This window comes from Lissotriton vulgaris, chromosome 8 (genome assembly GCF_964263255.1).
Source record: "Lissotriton vulgaris chromosome 8, aLisVul1.2, whole genome shotgun sequence".
In the NCBI taxonomy this organism is placed as follows: Eukaryota; Metazoa; Chordata; class Amphibia; order Caudata; family Salamandridae; genus Lissotriton; species Lissotriton vulgaris.
In genome coordinates, this window is record NC_141696.1 from 37,062,619 (window position 1) to 37,086,141 (window position 23,523).

The 23,523-nt window shown below is 45.0% G+C and overlaps 2 protein-coding genes across 2 annotated transcripts in view; both read right to left on the reverse strand.

Annotated features, from left to right (window-relative positions):
- LOC147693336 (transient receptor potential cation channel subfamily M member 2-like) overlaps window positions 1-1,528 on the reverse strand; it is a 136,409-nt gene extending 134,881 nt beyond the window's left edge. The window contains exon 1 of the mRNA XM_086933209.1: window positions 1,339-1,528. Coding sequence (XP_086789335.1) covers window positions 1,339-1,524 — 186 coding nt within the window. The 5' untranslated portion in view covers window positions 1,525-1,528. The remainder of the gene's footprint in view (window positions 1-1,338) is intronic.
- Window positions 1,529-5,846: 4,318 nt separating this feature from the next.
- Window positions 5,847-23,523, reverse strand: part of LOC147693337 (transient receptor potential cation channel subfamily M member 2-like) — a 118,210-nt gene continuing 100,533 nt past the window's right edge. The window contains exons 11-16 of the mRNA XM_086935939.1: window positions 17,733-17,861; window positions 10,949-11,133; window positions 8,151-8,239; window positions 7,289-7,434; window positions 6,215-6,327; window positions 5,847-5,931 (exon numbers count right to left, since the gene is read on the reverse strand). Coding sequence (XP_086792065.1) covers window positions 5,847-5,931; window positions 6,215-6,327; window positions 7,289-7,434; window positions 8,151-8,239; window positions 10,949-11,133; window positions 17,733-17,861 — 747 coding nt within the window. The remainder of the gene's footprint in view (window positions 5,932-6,214; window positions 6,328-7,288; window positions 7,435-8,150; window positions 8,240-10,948; window positions 11,134-17,732; window positions 17,862-23,523) is intronic.

Here is a 23,523-nt window from a genome sequence, read left to right on the forward strand (position 1 = left end):
ATGTTGGCATCCCGGCGTATCTAATGAAGAAGCTGCAGCTTGTTCAGAACCAGGCTGCGCGTCTCATTCATCATCAACCCAGGCACCAACACTTCCGTCCTTTGTTAAAGTCCCTCCATTGGCTTCCTGTGTCCGAGCGTCGTAAATTTAAACTAGGCTGCACTATTTTTAAGTCCCTTGCCGGAACGGGTCCATCCTTTATCTCCTCACTAATATATCCCTATGTTCCCTCCCGTAACCTCCGTTCCTCCCATCTTGCCTTGCTTAAAGTTCCAACCTTTAAACGTAAGAAACACGGCGGTTTGAGATTTTCCTTTCTTGCCCCTTTCCTTTGGAACTCGCTCCCTCTAGGTATAAGATCTGCATCCTCCTATACTCGTTTTAGGTCCCTTCTCAAAACCCATTTGTTCTGTAATGTTTATCGCTAACACCCTTTGTTCTGTGGACTGTTCTCCCCCATGTGCTTGAGCGCCAAGAAACCGTCTGGTGTTAGCTGCGCTTTAGAAATATTTTTTGCATTACATTACATTACATTACATTACATTACATTACAGAAATCCGGATGGCTCCGGTGTTTAAAAAAAAAAGGGATTCACCAGATTGGAGGGTCGAGTCAGCCAGCCAGGTGAGGAGGGAAAGGTCTAGAGGGGAAAGCCAGTGTCTCAACACAGCACACTCACCAACAGTTGATATTTCTAATGTCTCTGACAAACACAGTAGTAGAAAATGCCAAAAACAGACACCAAACATTTTGTGGTTTGAAGAGCTGAACCAGGGTTGCTGTCAGGTGGAAGTTATTGCCTGTAGATTAGGACAAAGGGCTATAAAACAAGTGTAGGGGAAGCCACTTTCTTCACTTTCTGCTTGTTAATGAAGAAGACGATCCAGCCAGGGACAGAAGACGTAGTGTCCTATCTCGAAGAGTCGAAGAGAAACTGAACTAAGAATGGAGCCACATGAAAGGCTGCTTGAAGAACCTCCTGAAATATTCAACACTTTGGGGTGCAGTGAGAAACAGAGGCACATTAGTCTGACTACCAGCACAGGTAAATCGGTACTGATGTTTGGAAAAAATATATAAACCTACCAAGAAAACCAATTAAAAAAGATACAAGAAGGTGTAGTACTTTGGGACATAGGTGAGATTGCATGTTAGCTAATTGATGGTTGACTTTGATAAAGACCTGCTTTGGTATGATGCTTATAGCGCTATAGGAGTATTTTGAGGTAATGTCTTATCACCAAGACCCCTTTCAGTAACAGGAGCAAGTTCTTTGAATGTGTAACTCACTTCCACCCAGCAGGAAGACAGAATGTGAAGGGCCATGAGTTCCTTACCTGTCGCAGTTCCTCACAGAGGACAGAGAAGATCCAGCCGTAGAGCAGGTATTCTCTCCAGGATGGCGAGGTCTGGAAGTCAATCATAAGAACATGGGAGAAGAGCCAGAGGAAGCCGATGTAGGAGACCACATTCCAATAGAAGACCACCACTGGGGCCGTAAAGAAGCCGACGAGGCGCGCCATGCAGCTGAGGGGGCGTGGGTTCTTAGACCCACCAGAAGACGGATTCTGTGTCCTGCAGTTATATTCAAAAGGTGAACAAAGTCATGTTTTCATACTTGCCCCTCGCTATTAGTAGCTTTTTGGCAGATAATGAGCAGAGGGCACCCTAGTGAGCCCTTACTTAGAAAAACAGGGTTAGCTAAAACATTTGAAGCAAGCTTGGGTAATTATATATATAAATAAAAACAACAATGCCCCTACAGAACATTACCTTAACCCCTTCAGTGTTCATGACGGCTCCCGGTCGTCATGAGTCACGGTGGGCGTGGCATGGTCTTTGGAGTGAAAGGTGGTGGCCTGCAAGCCTAGGCTGTGCCCCCCTCCTAAGGAGGCTGTAAAAAATCTGGGAGTGTGGCTTGACTCATCCCTCAACTTCCGAGTCCAAACCAAAAAAGTGCCAGGTACCTGCTTTGGACTCCTGCAGGGGCTTTGACCTCTTTTGGGTTTTTTGACGCCCCTATTTGCCAGATCATTATTCAGGCGTCTGTTTTATCAAGACTAGACTATGCCCCCTCATTATATCTTGGGTCTAACAAGGCAGAAGTCCTGAAGCTTCAAATTGTACAGAACGCAGCAGCAAGAACCCTTCTAGGTCTGCGCAGGTCCTACTCTGTGTCTAGCGCCATCCGGCGCTTACACTGGCTGCCTGTGGTCAGGCGTATTGAATTTGAGGCTCTCTGTACCGCCTTTAAAGCCTTGAAACTGTCTTCTCCCGACATCCTGGCACAACTTCTCTTGCCCTATGTTCCCTCATGCCATCTTCGCTCACAGGGTCAACATCTGGTAGCTGTTCCCCGAACACAGAGAGTCCGCGCTGGAGGCCGCTCCTTCCGCAGTAAAGCTGCCCTCCTTTGGAATACCCCCCCAGCCCACATCCGGGGCCTCAACAGCTATCTAGAATTTAGGAAGGCCATTTAAACCCACCTTTTTCCAGCACCATAGTCTTTTCCTCCGGTCCATCTGTTGTGTCAGTTGCTTTGCTGTCAGCGCCAGGACGCCCATTCGCTGGGGCAGCTCTTTGCGCTTTACAAGTAATGTTAACATAACATAGAGTGTAGTGGCTAGAGTACCATAGAGTGGAGCAGCATAGAGTAAAGTGGCATAGGATGAGATGGCATAGAGTGGACTGGTATAGTTTAGAGTGGCATACAGTAGAGTGGAGTGACATAGAGTTGAGTGGCGGCCAGTAGAGTGGCATACGAGTGACGTAAAGTGGAATGGAGTGGCGTACAGTGGAGCCAAGTAGAATGGCAAAGAGCTGAATGGAGTGTGTACAGTAAAGGCATACAGGGGAGTGGCACACAGAGGTGTAGAGTGGCGGTCCTCGGGCAGCGGGGGCCTCGCGGGCCCCCCCGGGCCCCCGCAATTATAAATTATGATTTGCGCAATGCCCCCGGGACCTGGCCCACCCGGGGGTATAATTTAAATGAAACGTGGGAGCCCGCGCTTCATTTGTTAAAATAATTTTGGCGGGATTCGCGATGCCATTGCGATTTCTGCCCAAATAATTTTTTTTAAATGCTTTATTTTGGCCCTGAGCAGGCCTAGGGGGTCAGGGTTTTTCTACCCTGCCCCCTTTTCTTGTTTTTTAATGTTTGTTCGACTGTTTTCTTGTGACTCAGTTCTACCGAGTCACAAGATGGCTGCCTACACTTCCTGGCTTGGAGTGTTGGCAGCCAATCACAGTGAATCTCGTGGTCAGGAGGGTTAGCGAATCCGCCACTGCCCTAGATATCTAAACTTTTTCATTTTCAAATTTCTCAGCAACTACTTAAAGGAGTTACACCATTTAACAAAAAGGACTCTTTCTGAACCAATGGCTACCATTTTGCCAAATTTGGTGTAATTCCGTTCAATAGTTCGGGCTGTAGCTTTGTCGAAAGTTTCCTATGGAAAATAACATGGGGAAAACCCGTTTTGGGACCCCCTTTATTTCTCGTCCCCCGCGTGACGAATCACCCTGAAACTTTCAAGACAAGAGATGACCGGAGCGCCCCACTAGTTTTGAAATGTTTGCGAAGATTTGTCAACCGGCTCTAAAGTTGTTGGGAAAACAAGAAACGCTTTTCCTATGGAAAGTAGGTCCTAACTATAACTACCTACTGGCGACCGCCAGTAGGTAATATATATAAATATATATACATTTATATAAGCCGCTGGCATGCACCAGTAGGTAGGTATAGTTAGGACCTTGTTTTTATTGAAAAAGCATTTTTTCTTTTGCCAATATCTTTGCCGCTGTTTGACGAATCTTCGCAAAATTTTCAAAACTCATGCCCTGCCCCAGTCAGCTCCTGCCTTAAAAGTTTTGCCGTGATTTGTCAAGCCGGGGGCGAGAAAAAAGGGTGGACCAAAATGTGTCTTGTCCATTTTAATTTACATAAGAAAAGTTTGGCACAGCTACAGGCCGAACAGCTGAACAGAATTACACCATATTTGGCAGATAGGTAGCTCTTGTTCCAGAGTGCACTCTTCACTTTAAATGGTGTAAAAAGGTTCAGTAGTTCCTGAGAAAATTATATATATAAAAATCGTATCTGGTTACGGAGGTGGATCAGCAAAGACTCCCGATCACGAGCTGACTTCTGATTGGCTGCCAACACTTCAAACCAGGTGTTGGCAGCCATCTTGTGACTTGGTTGAACCGAGTCACAAGAAAAAAGATTAATAATGAAGAAAATGGGTTGGGTAGAAACACCCTGACCCCCTAGGCCTGCTCAAGGGGTCCCACCAAGGACCTAGAGGGCCAAACTAAGCATTTTTTTTTTAATTTACAGAGGGATTCGCGAACACTATGGTGAATTTTTTTTAAATAAACGGAGACCAGCCTCCTGCCCTTTGTCTTTTTTAAGCCCCCTGGTAGGCCAGGTTCCGGGGGCAATCCTTAATTAATATGTGGGGGCATGTGCTCCCCCCCTCAGCCTTAGGGACCGCCACCTCCTGGTGCATTACTTTCATTATGGACAGGGGATCCTAGTGGACCCCCCAAGCCCAGGGACCGCCACCTCCCTAGGGCTTTAATTTGAATAAAGAAATGTGGGCGGGGCTCCTGGCATTCTGCAAACTGCCTGGGGGGCCACCACCTCCCTGTGGCAAACATAAATTAAGGAAGGAGGTCCGTTGCGGACCCCCGGCCCCGGGACCACCACCTCCCCTGGACTTAAAACATGCAGGGCGGGGGTGGCCACATGGCACCCCTCCAGGAGCCTTCATGGTTCTGGGGACCACTACCCCCCAGGGCCGGCTCCAGTAATGTCCCGGGGTGCCCACCCCCAGGACATTGCAGTTCGCTATGGCAGGGCGGGGGCACTGTTCCTGCCCTGCCATAGCGAACAGTGTACTTGCTTTGAACAACGAGAGCACTTTGCTCTCGCTTGTTCGAAGAGAGTACACTTTTCTTTTAACCACCAGGGAGCTGCAAGTTAGCAACTCCCTGGGGGTAAAAAGCAATGCTGGCTCCTGAAGGAGGTGAGAGTCCGCTGGGACTGTGGGGGCCTTCAGGTATCCAACACAAACCCTCTTGAATACTGAGTAATTTATGAGGTTCCATGTAACAAAAAACCTATGTGTAGTTATTAAATCAGCATAATGACATTCCACTCATTTATGCCCATTGGCTTTAACATATGCTTTTCACAATCAATAGTCACAAAAATATACGCTTCTCACAAGAATGCCTTTCGCATATGTTTTATCATAAACAATCAGGCATATAACTTTCATCATTGGTTTGTCGCTATAACCAACTATAGTCCACAGTACTGAGCACCTGATTCACAAAGGGGCTTACAACTTGTAACGTCGCGAGTGCGGAGTCTCCACTCTTGGGCTGGAATCCTCGCACTGCAGCGCTCAGTGAGGAGATTCCTCCGCCCAAGTGCGGACTTTATGAGTTGCAAGTCCCTTTGTGAAGTGGACCCCGAGTGTGGTTTTATGACCGGAGGTGTCAATAATGACTCCTCTGAGATCATCATCTCTCGCAGAATTGAGGATCCAATACCTTGCTGGGTTTCTGAAGGATCTCTGCTGTTTCTTGAAATAAACATATTTTGAGTTCCTTTCACTGTTACGTCCCAGTTACGATATTATTATAGGCTCAACCTGAAGGGGTCTATTATATGCCTTTGGCGATTACAGGTCTCCGAAGAGCCACCATAGTAGACCAGAAAAACATTGTCTCGCAAGTTGCACAGGAAGTAGGCTTTCATGGCGGCAGCGAGGACAAACCAGTGTGTCATAACAGCTAAGTGACAATTTAATAAAGACTCTGAATCTCTTCCTAGTCACACTGGCATTGATATGTATTTCTCAAAGGCTGGGCAATTGTTGAATGCATATTTGAAAACTTGCATCAGGAACCTTTGTTGCCTGCAGTATGATACATGAATAGCAATAGAAACATTCAGAACATGTTAAATGTCTATCCTAACTTTTCTTTTTTTTTTTTTTCAAAAGATTTTATTAGAAGACATTTTTACAGAACAGTACAGAGTAGGCCGAAACGAAGGCAATACTGTAGTTACTGTATGTATCATTGTCTATCCTAACTTTTCAACAGCCCTAGTTGTTAAACTTTTGAAAGAGCTCAGCTGGTGTTTCTCCACACTACTCTCACCGCACCCTCTCTCTACATCAGAAGTGAATTTCTCACCTGAAAGTAACAAGTCCAGTGTAGATCAGAGGAAACAGCAGCATACACATGAGGAGTGAGACAAGACCATTGTCCACTGACAGCTTTCCCCACCATATTTTGGTCAAAAGCATCTGAAGGAAAAAAGCATCAAACAACAAAGGTCAGAGTCTTTCCACACCACACGTCACTCTATGTCATGGGCAGAAGGCTGTTTGATGTACTCTAATCTGGGGCTCAGGAGAATCATCTCTACATAATGGAAACTACTGGTGGCTCCAGACTACCTCTGCACACATGCCACCAAGAGTGGGTGTAGGGAAGGGAGTTTGAGGTGCAAACTGAAGTATAAACAATATATATGCTCTTCAGGAGGTGCTGGTCACTTCTAATGAAGTAAGTATTCAAACATTATGTACACATGTCACAGGCATGTTTTTGTAAGGCTACCAGAAGCAGGTGCCCAAACTCAATATGGCCGAACAGGGCTTCTATTACGCATGCGATGTGGGTGGGAGAGCAAAGGACACATGCATGCCAACATTTGAGAAAAATAAAATAGAGGGAATGTATTTCCCCCATTGACTTCGATTGAAACAGAAGCAAGTTCAGGCGTGGGACAGCTCAAATAAAGCCATTTTTGTCTACAAAAATCATGGGTCTCCTGCTTGAAATGGGTCTATTGGCATGCAGGATAGCACAGCACAAACAAGGGGTGAGGGAAGAGTAGTTTGGAGTCAAAAGATGCTCAGACCGGATCATCTAGATAAGAAACAGGTAAAAGTTAGCATGCACCCCTTTAACGGTAGACTCTGTTGGTGACTGTCCACACCTCCCACTCCCACTTTGAACTTCATTCAAAAACATTTGGTTATTAAGTTATTTACAGTTAGTAGACAGTTTCTGGCTAATATTTGAAAAATAAGATCAGATCACCCCTATATTAGCTCCTGTTGCCAGCCCACATCACCTTCAAAAACAGCTGCATCATTTACAAGGCTGTAGACAACCAGAAACAGGCATGCACATAATGCAACCTGCAAAGTAACGAACACTAGGGAAAAGGAAGGAAGCAAGTACCATGAAGCCACTGACCTGCACTCCACTTTGAGACATGAAGCTCATGGCTTCTGCCTCCCGCGCCAGTTGTAAACAATTGGTTTTACCCCAGGCTGGTGATACCCGTGTCAGGAGCTCCTCGGCCCGGGCCTCGTTCTTCCGAAAGCACTCTGAGAATACTCCTAGGAGAAGCATAGAGGACATACAAGGGACCATAATATATCATGCAAATACATGTAAACAACGCTACCAGACCTGGCATAACCACAGGAACCCTTCATAATCACCAGGGTCCACCGAGAACCTTCCTGTTGTCAGAAAATTGATGTATTTTATGTATTTTAAGACACCACAATGAAATAGATTCACTGGAGTGCTTCAAGAGATGTAGAATTTACAAAGTGCAGTAAATATACTCTTTTTGTCTTAACTACATACTAGCATTTGCAAATTCATCAAAGTTGACACTCAAAAACTTTGTCAAGGAAAACATTGGTCAAGTGTCTATGGGTTACTCAGAGTTACTTTGGGTGACCAAATCTGGCAGGGAGTCTGTCAGGGGGACTAGCAAGGTGCACAGAAACAGTTGCCCTGAAAATAGAATCAGTCGTTAGTGAGTTCCGGGCACTTTTATCCCTTTATTGCAGGTTCCTACGGAGTGGTCCTGATGCAAGGGATACATTATTCTGAAGATGCTCAAGGATGCTGTAGATGCGATGCCATTGACGGGGGTCTTCCTGACTACTTCTTGGTCCACAGGCTTGGTGAGGTGGCCCTAACCACAGCAGTCGACGTCTCTCAAAGTCCTCTTTGTCCTGGTAGAGGTTCAGTCACCACTGGGCTATCAGTCATCCGGTATCGTGGTCACAACAGAATTCTTCCTTGCACAGTAACTTACCTTCTGGGTGATGAAGCTGCACTTCTATGGCTTTCCCGCGTTCAGCAAACTTTGGTGCACCTTTGAGCATCAGGTACTCGTCTCTGGTGCTGTACAGCGAAGAGAAGTAGCGGTTGAAGATTTAGGCTACCTTATTACCACAGCACATTTCTACAGCTGTTGTGGCCTTGTGCTGCGAACAGGAGGTCAGCCAACTGAACCTTGCAGTCTCTTGCTTCTGCTGAGTTCCGTAGGTGACTTCTCCACGAGGAGAACATAGCAGGTACAGCCCCTCTCCTTTGTTGGCCACCAGGCTCACCAGGTGTAGTCCATGCCAGAGCAGCCTCTCTTAGCCTGTTCCACGGTGTAGCAGTGCATTCCTTCTGCCAGTCTGTATGAGATCTGCTTTCAGGGTGGCCTTTTATGTCAGAAAATGCCCTCAGGGTGGACGTGGCTAGTAGCCAAAGGGGTACTTGTTCCCCCCTCCTCATGACCACTTCCTGCAAAGTGTGGCATCTGGCTATTCTAAAATGCATTTCTGCCAAACTTTCGATATGGCAGGCGTGTGTGTGGAGCTCCTTAGCCCAACCCAGAATGTGTGGTTACCAAGGGGACAGCGGGCCTTAAAAAACGGTTTGGCAACTGGTATCCTCTATCCTTCCCTAGTGCCAGACTTTCTACCTTAACAATAGAGCAGCTCCTCTCCCATGTGATCCCCATTTGGTCTTCAAAGGTAGCTTCAGCTTTAAAGCTTGTCCTTTGGCCCAACACCTATGTGGTTTACTGCCAGAGAACACAAACATGTCTCTTCTACGCAGGCTTTGATTGTCTCCTTTCCTGAGAGTCATTGGCATTTCTACCCAGGAGGGCAGAAAGCTGTTTCAGGGACAAACGTGGTGCAGGGGCACAGGAGAGTTAAAGTGGCAACTTTATAAAAATTGCACTCAGCACGTTACATTAATTTCGACTCCAGAATCAAGTAGGGCTTAATGTAACAAGTTGTTTAATACCTTGGTCTACCAATTTTGGCCTCATCATTTCAGAGTTAACACAGTTGAGGTGTCAGCGTGTACTCACCAAAGAGGCGACCAAGTCATCCATAGTAAAGACAACAGTTTTACTTGTTTACTCCCACAACATAGAAACTACATGCTTTTGTCCATGAAATATGCTGCACCCTGCCTTTGGGCTTGGTAGGCCTAACTAATGGTTGACATACACATATTTCACATGGAGGCTTTACTTGGCCATTGCTTTAAATGGTAAAGTTGGGCTAGCGTTTGAAAACTGTCTTCCAGTCCATGATGGCGAACTGGGAGATGTGTTGTACTTGCTCATGTCCAGGGTGGTACAAAAAGTGCTGCAGTCCCTGGTGTGCCCCTCTAACTTACATGCCCTGGGTATCCATGGTACCAAGTACTAGGGGATAACAAGTACGTTAACCTATGCCAAGCTGGTATTAACAGGTTCAATATAAACATTTTATGGTCAGGGCACTGAGGCCTGGTTAGCAGGACTACGTGCACAGAGCTCAAACACCAGAGGCAACAATCACAAATAACTTTGGGGTGACCATACAAAAAATACTTATTTCCTTACAGTTAACAATGGTTAACTTCTCTTTGCTGTCCAGCCTTAAACCCAGTTAATTGCCTGTCCTTTATTTATGCTTTGAAGCAGAAGGTAAAGGCTCATAATAAGAGGGACAGCGATTATCACTTGTTAATGCCTGACAGCAATCAGACATCCTATTCCCACCGGGAAAACATCCTTTACTCCCCAGTCTCAACATCAAACAGCCTTCACAACACAGTCACTACCTTACAATGACCTGCTGTAGCGGGCGCGTTGTTGGACTGGCGTTAGATTTCTAAGTCCAACACTTTCGCTACTGTTGCAGAGACTGGAGTTGGAATAGTAATTTACACTATTCAAAAGTCCAGCGCCCCCTAAAGCAGGTCGTTGCAATGGTATGCATGGTAAAATAACGTATGCTAATGTCACAGTCGGGGAAGTGACTGCGTTGTAAAGGCATGTGGGGTAAATGCATGCAAGGTTCCGTCATACGACCACTCTCACCAAACAAGACTCTAGCTTCATTCTTTACTCCTTCTACGGAACATAGAATGAAACAAAACAAAATGAGTTAGCGCTTGCAATACAAGCATTCTGTTTGTCCGCGCCAATCTCCGGGTCCCATACCATGTGCTAATACAGGTCTAGGTTTGTACTTGGAAGTAGAATGATGGCATCCTACGTTGAGAAAAATAAAAGTCACTGTAGACACTTTCCATTCCACTGTCTTGATTCAAGACCACCAATCCAGCCCATCACTAACCATCACCCATGAGCCAACCACTAGGGCTGAAAAGGACAGACCAGCAACCAATAGCAATAAGATATGGGAAGGACCTCCCCTGTAAATGGCAGAAGTATTATTAGATGTCAACAGGACTTGCATTTGTCACCAAAATAGACAAGAGGGCAAGTGTGAATGTCATTGCGGTCTGGAACACAAGGAGCCTGTTTTAGAGTTCGGCAGTGGAATAGTCCAACCTCAGATTTAAAAGTGGCAAAGGCTATACTGCATTTATAACAGGGAAGTTGGTGATTCTGTGACGCTTCTGAAAGAGCCCCCAGCCGCCAAATTCTAACCAGGGGCAAGGACTTTGTGGAGGAGATAATACCTTCTTCTGAAGTACGTTTTCGGAACCTCCAAGGAAAGTTCCTGAGATACATATTCACTGTGATGGAAGTCTACATGTATGTTTAAATGACCTATATATTACTGCTGCTGGTTTAATAAAAGGTATCATTACCCCCATGCAGCCCACATAAAAGACGAACAAAGAAGAGAATATTTTGAAATCTGACCCACAGCTCGCTCTTCGTAGAGCACTGCCAGTGCCATCATGTTCTCAGAGTTGTCCGTCTCGTCTGATTCCTTTGAGAGTTCCTTTAGGATTTTGCTGCATGCCAAAGCCCCCACAATGCAGTCTGGGTTCTGAAACACAACAAACAGTTGGCAGGTATAATGACAGACAGAACTATAGCAGACAAGTGTACACCCTTCTCCCATTCACTTCCTCAAGTGAACTGTGAAGGGTCTTGGAGCAGTGGATAATGTCCAGCTAATTACAGTTCTGTCCACCTTCCCATTCTTATAAATACTCCTCAACACAAATGTCTATTTTCTGACCCTGAATGAAACCATACCAGAGGATCTTCAGTTCTTTATTGAGTGAGATCTACATTCAACTGCAATTTCTTGAAGTGCACTACCTCCTTAGGCGTGAATGACCTTCAAGTTTACCCAGTTCTGTGTCCTGGGTTTACCATTGAGTGTTGCTAAGATGGGTCTCTGCTCTAGATTCCCCCTTTCTGCAATCCATTAACTCTGTTACTCATGTCCATCTTCTGTCTCAGTGGTCCTGCACCCCTCCTTAGCATCCATGCCTTCTTCGGTTTTTAGTGGGTCTATTTCCTCTTGCACCTGCCACCCTGCCTTCTCTCACTCATTTGTATACCTTCTCAAAAATGCATCCTTAGTATTGTATTTATTAAGTGAAGTACCCTGTGTTACAAATGTAGCCATCTTGAGAAGGAAAAGCACCATCCACAATACTACGCACCCCATTTGTCACCAAAACAGGTACCTCTTGCGTGGTAACAGAGGAGAACAGTAACATTCAGGGCTTGTCAAACTGAACCCCCAGATCATGGAAGACCTGTTCACCAGGCTCAAAACATTCAGACAAGAGTTGAAGCCTTATCATCAATGAGCACCTTATTGGATGAAGCCTCACCGAAGCCTCACCTACCCTTGAGCACCTCATCAGATGAAGCCTCATCTATCAATAAGCATCTCATCCAATGAAGCCTCACCTATTGATGTGCACCTCATAAGATGAGGCCTCACCTATTGATGTGCACCTCATCAGTTGAAGCCTCACCTATCGATGCGCACCTCCTCAGATGAAACCTCATCTATCAATGCACACCTCATCGGTTGAAGTCTCACCTATCAATGAGCACCTCATCAAATGAAGTTCTATTTATCTATAAACACATCATCAGGTGAAGGTTCATTTATCGATGAGCACCTCATCAGATGAAGCCTCACCTCTCAATGGGCACCCCATTGGATGAAGATGCATCTGTCGATGAGGGCCTCATCAGATGAAGCCTCACCGATCGATATGCACCTCATCAGATGAAGCCTCACCTATCAATGGGCACCCCATTGGTTGAAGATTCATCAATGGATGAGGGCCTCATCAGTTGCAGCCTCCCATATCGATGAGCACCTCATCACATAAAGCCTCACCTATCGATGCGAACCTCCTCAGATGAAACCTCACCTACCGCACCTCATCGGTTGAAGTCTCACCTATCAATGAGCATCCCATTGAATGAAGATTAATTTATCGATGTGTGCCTCATCAGTTGAAGCCGCCCATATCGATGAGCACCTCATTGGATGAAGGCTCATAAATCGATAAGCACAACATCAGTCATAGATAAGAAACCTTCTCACTCCTAGGATACGAGGCGCAACATGCATTCCCTCTCTCCCATTCTTTGTATGTGTTGTTTTTTTATAATTCTTTTTATTGAACTCAAGTTATGACATATGAGAAATTCAAATCAATCATACATTGGCAATATAGTCAGTGTTCAGGTGGTACTTAAGGCATTACTACTACAGACCACATACACAGTCCACACTTAGACGTGCTTAGATCTTGTTTACAACCTCATTCTTAAAGGCGCACATTGCCCTCCCCTGTGGGCGTTCCAGTGTTCCCAGACTTGCGTCTAATTATTGGGGCACCCCCTGGCCTTGTAACTTTGTATGTATTCTTGACTCATTTCCTGCTCTCTAGAAACTTGTGAAGAGTTTTTCCCACAGTATGCATACTACAGCCACACTGCTGTGAGGAGCTCCTCTGAGAAACAGTGTTCCTTGCAGCAATCTACATAAAATATATTCATCCAGCAAAAGGTTACTGGCAAGCCACTGTTTGTGAAGAACACTAAGACTACCACAATCAACTCATCTAGAATCCATCTTTCCACAGGAATATATTACAACACCCCACCCAAATAGACATCAATTATGCCAGAGATCTAGAGCCACAAACACAAGTTCTACTGAGTTGAAAAAATCTAAAATAAAGACAATCTTTAAATAGGAGTTACTTCTGAACCTATATATTTTTTATAAGCCTTGAAAAAGTTTAACTACCACTCAGAATATCCAAAGTGGAACATAGAGAAGCTGAGTATTAGGTTAATACTTAAAACTAAGAACGATTTATATTAAGAATTAAATGGACCCTTCACTCTACTGCCACTGTTCTAAATTAATAAATGCAGGGTGTTGGTGTCACTTGAAAAGGAAGCAGGGATTGAGAACACTATGCTGTCTGCTTTCAGGAGCAAGAGTGGTCGCACAAGTCCTGATTTGCATAAGTCTCACTGATAGCATAGTTGCAGCATTTGGAATTTCTTACAACATATCAACATGGCTTACTAATAAACCTGCATAGATAGTGAAGATCAACCTATGCTTTGACATTGGCAGTAGTCTTTACATCAGATACTTCAAGTTTGGGGAGCTATAAAGAAAGGGTTTTCTGACTTGTGGGACTTTAAAAGACCCTTTTTGGCTCGCACTTGTATAGGAGGCTCTTGTGTTTATTGACAAGGAGACAGGATAGCAGAGGGATGATCTACAGCTGTGTTGAGAGTAGCTGTCAAGGGATGAGTTAAAAGACTTCTTTCTCTGCCCCTTTCAGTGTACCGCTCATGATGGTGTACAATCCCATGTCTATGTGTTATGATCTGTGGGCTGCACTTACCTCTGTGCTCTTGATTAGTGTGGAAGCACAGTACCCTAGACTACTTCCAGGTACGTGCCCTTTGAAGCCAGGAAGGTTCCTTGTGCCCGTAGAGTGTCTGCAGTTCTTGGAAAGAGGCTTTGTGTGTTCGCAGGAAACAAGACACCTATTGTGGTCAAAGAAACTACGCAGTGCCATGAAGCCCAGGACTCTCCCAAGCACTGAAGGTCTTTGAAATCTCAAGAATATAAGTTCCTTGTTGTCAAGAGCATTGTGGTGGATGTATGACGTTACAACGCATACATTTACATCGGGGTACATTACATTGCGGTTTTTACAACGCAAGTCGTTACAACGACTTGCGTTAGAGGGCGCTGGACTTAGAAGTAGTATCATTTATTATTCCAACTCCAGTCTACGTACAGTAGGGAAGGTGTTGGATAGTAAATGATACTATTCCTTGTCCTAGAACTCCATCTAGCGCAAATTGTTGTAATGACTTGCGTTGTGAAAACCGCGATGTAATAGCATCACGATGTAATCCCCGCGTTGTAAACAATGTTTCCCATTCTTGCTAAGCAATAGAGATACATTGTTATGTTGTAGCCAGGACTTTGTGGCCAAAGTGAAGGAATAGCTTTGGAAATTTTTGGGAAGTTCTTTAAAATACTAACTTGGACAGATAGAAGTATTTTTACAAAATCATTTGTGTTATTTCATTTAATCTTCACTACTAAACCACTGTTTCATGAACTATCCTTATAATGAACAATTATTTGCACACCTTGATTTTCAATGTCAGGAATGGAAAAGGTCGTCATATGTCCACTGTTGGGAATGTTATTTGCTAATGAGAGTTTAGCACTGGGAAGGCTGAGCAGGGGAGGGTTGAATCAGAGGCCGCAGGTTTCATGATATAGAGGAGTCTACTGCAGGCAGCCCACCCACTGCCTGTGTGATAAACACCTATTATTCAGCACCAAGGTGCTCTTCTGGGTGCCCGTGCGCTTTACAAATACACATGGTATGTTATGTGCTGGCACTACAGAGAGGGAACAGAAGATTAAAGGCCTGATTTAGATCTCGGCATATGACTTAGTCACAACGATGATGGATAAAACTTCTGCTGAAATATAAATCCCATAGGATATATTAGGATTTTTACGTCTCGCATAGCGTTGCAGCGCAACGCGCTACACGCAATGCGAGACATGCAGTATACACTATAGTGGGGGGAAGCTACGCCCACTTTTCAGTCATATTTTTGATTGGATTCAATCTTAAATTCTTCATTATGATTGTTTTTTGGCTTGTTAGTCCTGCCTCCTGGCGGCCATGTCATTTTTGTTCTTCCGAGGCTATCAGCCCCTTTATTTCAAAAACCGTTTTGTTCCCCTGCCTCTCCCCATTCCCCCCTGCAGTCCGTAACTTCTTGGACCACAACCACCCCTCCACCCCCTCCCGCTTGTGCCTTCTTTATTGCCCGCACTTCAGTTGAAAATGCAATCGGTCTTGCGTAAATACAAGTCCTATTGCATTGTCAATGCTTATTTGTCATGTGGTTGGTGGGTGAAATTGCACTATATTTTGCCTGACCTGTCCTTATCACATGAGCAATACAAACGGCTCTCTTACGCATGCGTGGGGGATGTCATTATGTGTGCTCAGGATGAGTTAAAGCCCTTCCGCAATCATCCAGAAATTGCTATAACTCTCTTTTCAAATCAACGCAGTGAGCAGGAGCAGCCCGTTACGGGAGTTACGTGGGGCGGAAAGGTGGGGCGGGGGAGGGGCAGGGTGGGTGGTAGTAAACACCGGAATATGGATGATCGGAGGTAAGTAAACAATTAAGTAAATAAAACGAACTTTGTTGCGCGCCCTGAAAATGCGATCAGTGCGCGCTACGAAATCAGTGTTTCAAGATTTCCTGACCAGGAGCATGTGGTCACACATCACTGGTAAACCAGGAAATGTTTTTGAGCTGACCAACAACTTCCTTACAAGGCCCGCAACCAGTAACCTGGGGAAACTCTCAGAACTTGCCAGGAGAGAATGAGTGCATCCTACTTGGGACAGAACTAACTAATTTCTATGGGGAGACAATTGAGGTGTCCTTACATGAAGGAAATGCTATTTATAAGGAACAAAGTCTGTGATGAGATCCGACAGGTGAACAAATACCACAACATGGGACGAGACCCATATTTAGAGGTCTTCAAAATCAATGCTTGTGGCTGAGGATGACCCAGAATTCATCCAAAAAAGAATTCCCATTGCAGGTCTAGCACCAAAAGTACCAGAACTGTTAACATGGTCAGGCTTTAAAGAAAGCTCAAGGATGTCTGAGGAGTGTCACCAGTGTGGCTCAGGGATTTTTCAGATGCTTGTTTGGAAGGAGGTTTTGAGAAAAAGGCCCGAAAAAGACCCCTGCAGCAAGATCCCTGCAACTGCATACATTACAGTACCTTGTGCACCTCCAACTGACTTGTGCTGGCACTGCTGTGACCATTTTTCGGTTATAGGCAGTGGATCAGCATGACGCGCAAACTCCATAGGCTGGATTGGGGTGAAGAATGAAACATTGCTGCTGATGAGTGGTGCTAGTTGCCAATCACTGCACCAGGGAGTCCTGCTGTCTAGGAATTCACTCTAACGTTTAGACAATGAAAGGTACAGTGACATTCCTCCCTGAGGGGAAAAACAAGGACACGAGTGGGATCAGATCAATATTTTTGTTGTGAACATAGCAACAGGCAATATCCCTGCAAGGCACCACACAGCTCTCCACCACATGTCCAAAGGGCCAATGGAATGTACCCTAGAAGACTGTCCAGTAAAATGTTAGAAGTTCTTCTCTCATAGATGCCTTAATAACTGCCTTCTGTCACATTGTGCGCAGTGGTCTAATTTTGTGATTGTGGTAAAAGTGAAGTACTTGGTGTTTTCTTCTGGCTAAAACTAAGGTACAGGCTAGATAGTGAGTTGTTCTGTTACTGTGGAGTCTCTAACCTTGCATCACCTCCTAGACTAGTAAGACTTGCATTGCTTGGCTTCCCTATTCCGACAGTCAGGTGCCATAGAGGTGCACTTGGTGATCACTTTTGTCTCCAATAGTAGGTTTAAGCCCCAGGACACCAGAAGTAATGCAAAGGTGTCTGACTGTCACACCTTCCACCTAATAACACCTGACTACCCAGGGAATCCTGAAAACATTCCCACTTTCTACCTGTCCACTGTCCCTCATTCGATACATGGGGTTGGAAAGGTACCAGAAGCTAAAAATAAACCTCTAACATGTATATATTTGCAAAAGAGCTAGCAATTCTACTTCGGTTTGGCATTCTGTCATGTATTTTAATGTGCACTTATCAGGTTCCAAAGATTCTAGTCTAGATTTACAAAGACTTTGCATTAGGTCTGCCTTACTTTTTAAGTGCAAACCCGACACAAAATGCCATATAGGTATTTACAATCCAACGCAAATGGCGCAAGGGTGTCTGTGCTGGAGCATGGCGGCTTAAAGTGTACCAGGGAGAGATGTGGATATTGCGCTGTTCGGATCTCTCCCACTCATGCAACTCAGTGCCGAAACTTTACTTCATGCGCTGCATTGTTTGATTTCATTTTAAATCTGGATCTGCATTTCATATCAAACTTTTTTGTTTGTAATGATAATATATATTTTTTTATGTTGAGTTGTAAACCTGTACTCTAAAAAAGTCTGGGCTCAAGTAAGGCAGCAAGGAAGTCTAGCTCATACCTGTGACCAGGCGATCTCTGCAAGCTCTTCGCGACTCTGTAGGATGCACCAGATGAGAATGTCGCGGATGGGGTAGACCGGCAGTGCTGGCAGCTCTTTTGGATGAGTTTTACGCTTTTTACCCAATATCTGGAACAGAGAATAGTAACAAATATGATATCTCTTAATACCCTCATTTGCAACCGAGGATTGTGAACCAACTCATGGGGAGGTGCAGCAGCAGCACCAACATATGAATTGGAGGAGACAGGATCAAGGACCAACATCATTGTAGCCCTAGTATTCATATTCTTTTACTCAGTTCAGGATGTCTTGTATACTATTGTTTCAAAGAGATAAAGAGCAAGAATGTCATCCCCATTAGCTGCACAAGTTACAAGAAAATATACATATCTACAAATTAACAAAAGAGAAGTATCCACAACACGTGAACACCACAAGGAAAAACACCTTTGAAAACATCATACCATGACAGTTCCTTCTCACAACATCAGCAGATAATATGATTATCACATCTTTAGGGACCAGCGTGGAACCATAATATCGTTGTCTGAATATTATCAGACATAAATATTGTGTCATAAATATCGTTAAAAAAAGAAGCCAAGCAAAAGGACTCATTTCCATTACCATCTACACAGGAAGTGACATAACTGGATTTCCAAATCATCCATCTGTTCAGGAAGTGGCTTCACTCTTCCCCCCTCCCATGACCTACTTCACAGCTGCTGCAGTGTGGATGAGCAGCAGAGGCGCTGCTGGCGCGCTGAAGGTGCACCAATGGCTTGTCCGAGTCTGGACCCCGCCCAATTCCAGGCAACATAGTCCTCCTACCTCCTGCAACTACCCCATTGTTCACCTTTGTATCCTCAACCCCAGCTGCCGCTCCCCATGCTACTGCCTCGCCACACCACACAACACAAAACAGAGGGAGCCTTCTCCTATGCTCCCTGTACATTTTCATGCACTTATCCACACCCAACACTCACCACACCTGCACCACCAACACCCAACAACTCCCCACTCTCTCCCAGTCCTGTAACCACCCACAGAATACTTGGCACTCACATGCATGCTCCTCACTCACCAAAAATGCCACAGAGATCTGGGACGTGCTGCACAAAACATCCCCGACCTACTTTTTCTAACAGGAACCTGGCTGAACCCAGAATCTGAACCTGACATCACCACATCCTCCCCCCAGCTTCAAGATCACCAGGCAAGACAGACTTCACAAGCCAACAGGTAGAATTGCCATGGTCCACAAGAGCACCATCAGCTGCACCACTTCCACAGACACATCGTCCTTCAACATAGAATATCTGTCGTTCAAGCTTCTCATGACAGCCAACCTCACCCTAAGAAACACTCTCATCTACAGTCCACCAGGACCACGCACCAACTACACCGACACCATAGAGACTGAATTGCACCTCTTGCGCTAGACGCTAACACTTACATCCTACTCGGAGACCAGGACTTTCATCTGGAAGACCAAGCTGAACCCAACTCAAAAGCACGCATTGAAGACCTTGAACGCTTGGACCTAATCCAATGAGTATAGAGACCTACCCAGGTCTCCGGATACCAACTGGACCCTATTCTAGCCCACTTTCTACAACAAGCCCACATCAGCCTTCTGTACAAACCATCCCCTCGTCATGTTCAGTTCCCTGTCCCACTCTATCGCACATGCAACATCGCCAGACCAGCTGGCCGAAACTGGAACAGAATCACTGGCAAGGATTGTTACACTGCTCTCAATACCCAGGGACCAAACAAAGCAGTATACTCCCCAAAGTATTCAAGAATTTCAACAATTGGATTAACTACTCTGTTGACTTCCTGGGCACCCGCAAACACAGCAATGCAACAAGATCTAGACCCGGGCCAGTTAGTACACATTGGAACTCAGGGTGATGAAACACCACCGCAGAGAACTGGAGAGCAAATGTAGAATGAGCCAATGCAATGCTGACAGGAGCATATTCACATACCCCATGAAACGAGGCCCGGGCAAAATTTGTAATTCCACTCACTGAATTAGAGAAATTTGGCAACTCCCAGTTGCTCATGTAATGTAGAGTTACCACAAAATTCCGCCAATTGCTGCATGGAATAAGTTTTTTCCCATTTGAGCAACACAATGACAACATGAGGCTCCAGAATAGGAGCTGGCTATCAGGAGAAAGATTTGGCGACCCCTAGCGAGATTTCTGGCTGATAGGACGACTTCCGGCAAAATGTTCTAACACGGGCGGTCGCGATTAGAAGGCTGCATCTCAAGAAGATTTTCTACCCAAGAAGCAGTATAATTAACTCAAATTACTTTTTTAGTAGGTATTCTGATGTAAATGAAGATGGAGAGATCATGGAAGGTTATAAGGCATTTATTATGCACTACAGAGAAAAGCTGGGGATCCCATCAGAAAGCAGAGAGCTAACTGACTGGGAAGAATACAGTGGATAACGACATCAAGGAAATGGAATGTTAAACTTAAAGTGATACAGCAAAACATAAGTGAAGAGAATACAACATATCCTCTTCCCTTCGTATAGAAAGCAGGAAAAAAGAGAAAGGAAAAAAAACAAACAAAATACAAGTACATGCTCATCGTTACAGAGAGAGACCTTATTGGCAAACAAAATCATGCAAGTAACCTGGAGGTCTTCTAACTCTCTGAACTCTACCAATATTGATCTCCTTAGAAGGAACATCACGGCTACATTCAGCTTTTTTGTACAGTGCCACACGCCTCAAGTTCCAACTTTCGCCGTTGAATAGAGTAATGAACCTTCTATGAACAGACCTGACCTTGAATGGGCCCCTGAACTTGGTCAACCCGACCCCAACTCGACCAGGCTTGACCTTCACCCAATCATTCACCGCAATCTTACAACTGCCATCCGGCTCACACACAGCGCCGGGATTGTCAGGGCCAACATTTATCAACTCTTTCATCCAGGCGGCAACAAGCTTTGTGCCAGCTGAACGCCCCCTCATGATGTTAAAAGGAATCATTCCAGTCACACCATTCTCAGTGGTTCTGTAGGCCCAAACCAGGTCGTTTACTAAATCTCTCACATCTGTTCTTGACGAAATTGCCATCTGAATCGCACCTTTAACCATCCGGTTCGCCCTCTCGACTATTCCATTCCCCTGGGGATTGTAAAGTGAGGTCCTAGAATGTGCAATTCCACATTTTTTTAAGAAATTGGCCATCTCCAAGGAAGTCAACTGGGTCCCATTGTCGGTGACAATCCTAGTAGGAAAACCTTCTTCCCTAAAAATGTCGCTCAACACAGTAATAGTGTTATTGGTAGTGATCTCCTTCATGAACTTAACCACTAACCACTTTGAGGAAATGTCAACTACCACCAACCCAAACCTCATATCTTGACTCAACTGGTAGAACGGGCCAATGAAATCAAGGCATATAGTGTGCCATGGGGACCCCGGGTCACCTATTGATCCACAACCAGTATGACTACCAACTTTGAGCCTCTTTTCACTCTCCAAACAGTCCGTACATTTTTCCACCCACTGAGAGATTTCCAAGTCCATGCCAGGCCACCAAAAATTCTCCCTAACTCTCCTCTTGGTGAGGGACTGTCCCAGATGGCCTTCGTGGGCTAGTTTAAATATAGTAAACCTCACGTCTTGTGGGGGAATAAACTTATCTTCCATTAAAATCAAGAAGCCATCCTTGTCCAAGACAGACAGCTGATCAAGTACTTTCAAATATGGGCGAACTGCGGGGGATAGGCAACTCTCTCTCCTCGGACCCTTAACAATCAAGTCCTTGACTTCTCTCAACACCACATCCTTTGCCATGGAGGTATTCCACAGACTCTTGCCAATTGCCCCGGCACAGATATCTACTACCTCATCCACAGCAGCTACAGACCCTTCGGAATTGGATGATTCAACACCCAGCTTGTCTACCGACTCCCAAGGTAGTGGTAGTCTAGAGAGTCCATCGGCTTGGCAATTCCTCCAACCTGGGATGTACTCAACTGTATACAAATATTCTTGAATCCTAGCAGCGAGCCTAGCTAACCTCGCAGAACCCTTGCCAGCCCCACCAGGTGACAGAATTTTAACCAAGGGTTTGTGGTCTGTCAAGAGCGTGAACTTGAACCCCCACAAATACATCCTGTAATACTCGCAACCCCACGCTGCGGCTAAGGCTTCACGCTCGATAATAGAGTAATTCCTCTCAGCTGTAGTGAGCGTCCTAGAAGCGAAAGCCACAGTCTTGATCCCATACTCATGTACTTGAGCCAAAACCGCACCAACACCCACAGCACTGGCATCCACAGTCAAGACTGACCTACGGTTGGTATCAAATGGTGTCAGGATGCCTGCACCACAAATTTCATCTTTGATTTTTTTAAAACATTCTTCTTGCTCCACACCCCACACAAACTTGCATCCTTTCCTCAACAACACCTTAATTTTTTCCGTCTTCTCTGCAAAGTCTCTTACGAATTTTGCATAGTACTCAATGAGGCCGAGAAACGACCTCAACTGATCTTTGTCGCTCGGAGCTGGTGCATTCCTGATAGAGTCTAATAAATCTCGCTTGGGTTTCACACCATCGACAGATAGGGTATAACCCAGGTATTCAACTTCTTCCACCGCAAATTTGCATTTCTCTTTCTTAAGAGTTAATCCAGCTTGTTCCATCCTTTCTAGAACAGTCTTTAAGATCAGATTGTGTTCCTCTACGGTCTCACCAAATATTAGAACATCGTCTTGGAAATACACCACGTTGTTCACACCCTTCAGTACAGCCCCCATCATTCTTTGAAACACTCCGGCTGCAGAGGCAAGCCCGAAAGGCATGCGTGTGAATTGATAAATCCCCTCGGTTGTTATAAAAGCTGTCAAAGCCTTGGAGTCTTGATGTAACTTTATCTGATGATAAGCGCTGCGAAGATCCAGCTTAGAGAAGTACTTCCCCCCTTTTAGTGACAGAACCAACTCGTTGATGTTTGGTAACGGGAAGTTATCTACAACAATGTTCTGGTTCAGGGTGCGAAGGTCCACACAAAAACGAAATTTTCCATCAGATTTGGTTGTAATAACTACGGGAGAAATCCAAGGTGATGTTTCTATTTGTTCTATCACTCCCTGGTCCAACATTTCCTTCAACATTTTCTTCACTTCCTCACGTGCAATAAATGGAACCTTCCTCACCCTGTGTTGCATAGGCATGGCATCATCGCGCAATACAATCTTATGCACATAACCTCTCAACTCTCCAATGTGCTCATCAAACAAACACTGCATCCCCTCAACAATTGAATCCGTAGTTATGCTATCAACAACCATCACCTGTTGTGCTGCCCTAGGATTAATGATTATACCAAGGTCATACTGTTGCCCCCATCCCAAAATTGCTGGGCCTGATCTGGACACATACACCTTCCCTTTGACGGAACGATCCTTAAATGATATCACACATACCATGAACCCAATTACATCTATACTCTCACCTTGGTAACCACAGGGACTAATATCACTAGGTAACAGTTGCACATTTTTCCAATTTTCTAAATACATATCCTTTGGAATGATAGTCCACAATGATCCTGGATCGACCATCAGCTGGGTCTCGATCTCATCGATAAGGAATTGAGCTTTGGGCCTGAACCTTCTACCGGGTTCACCTTCACTGACACCATCCTCACCCAAACACAAAATTTTGTTGGCACCTTCAACACCAACAACGTCTCTCACTATTTCCCTGTTTTCTACAACAGCTACTTTATCTGCATTACCTCC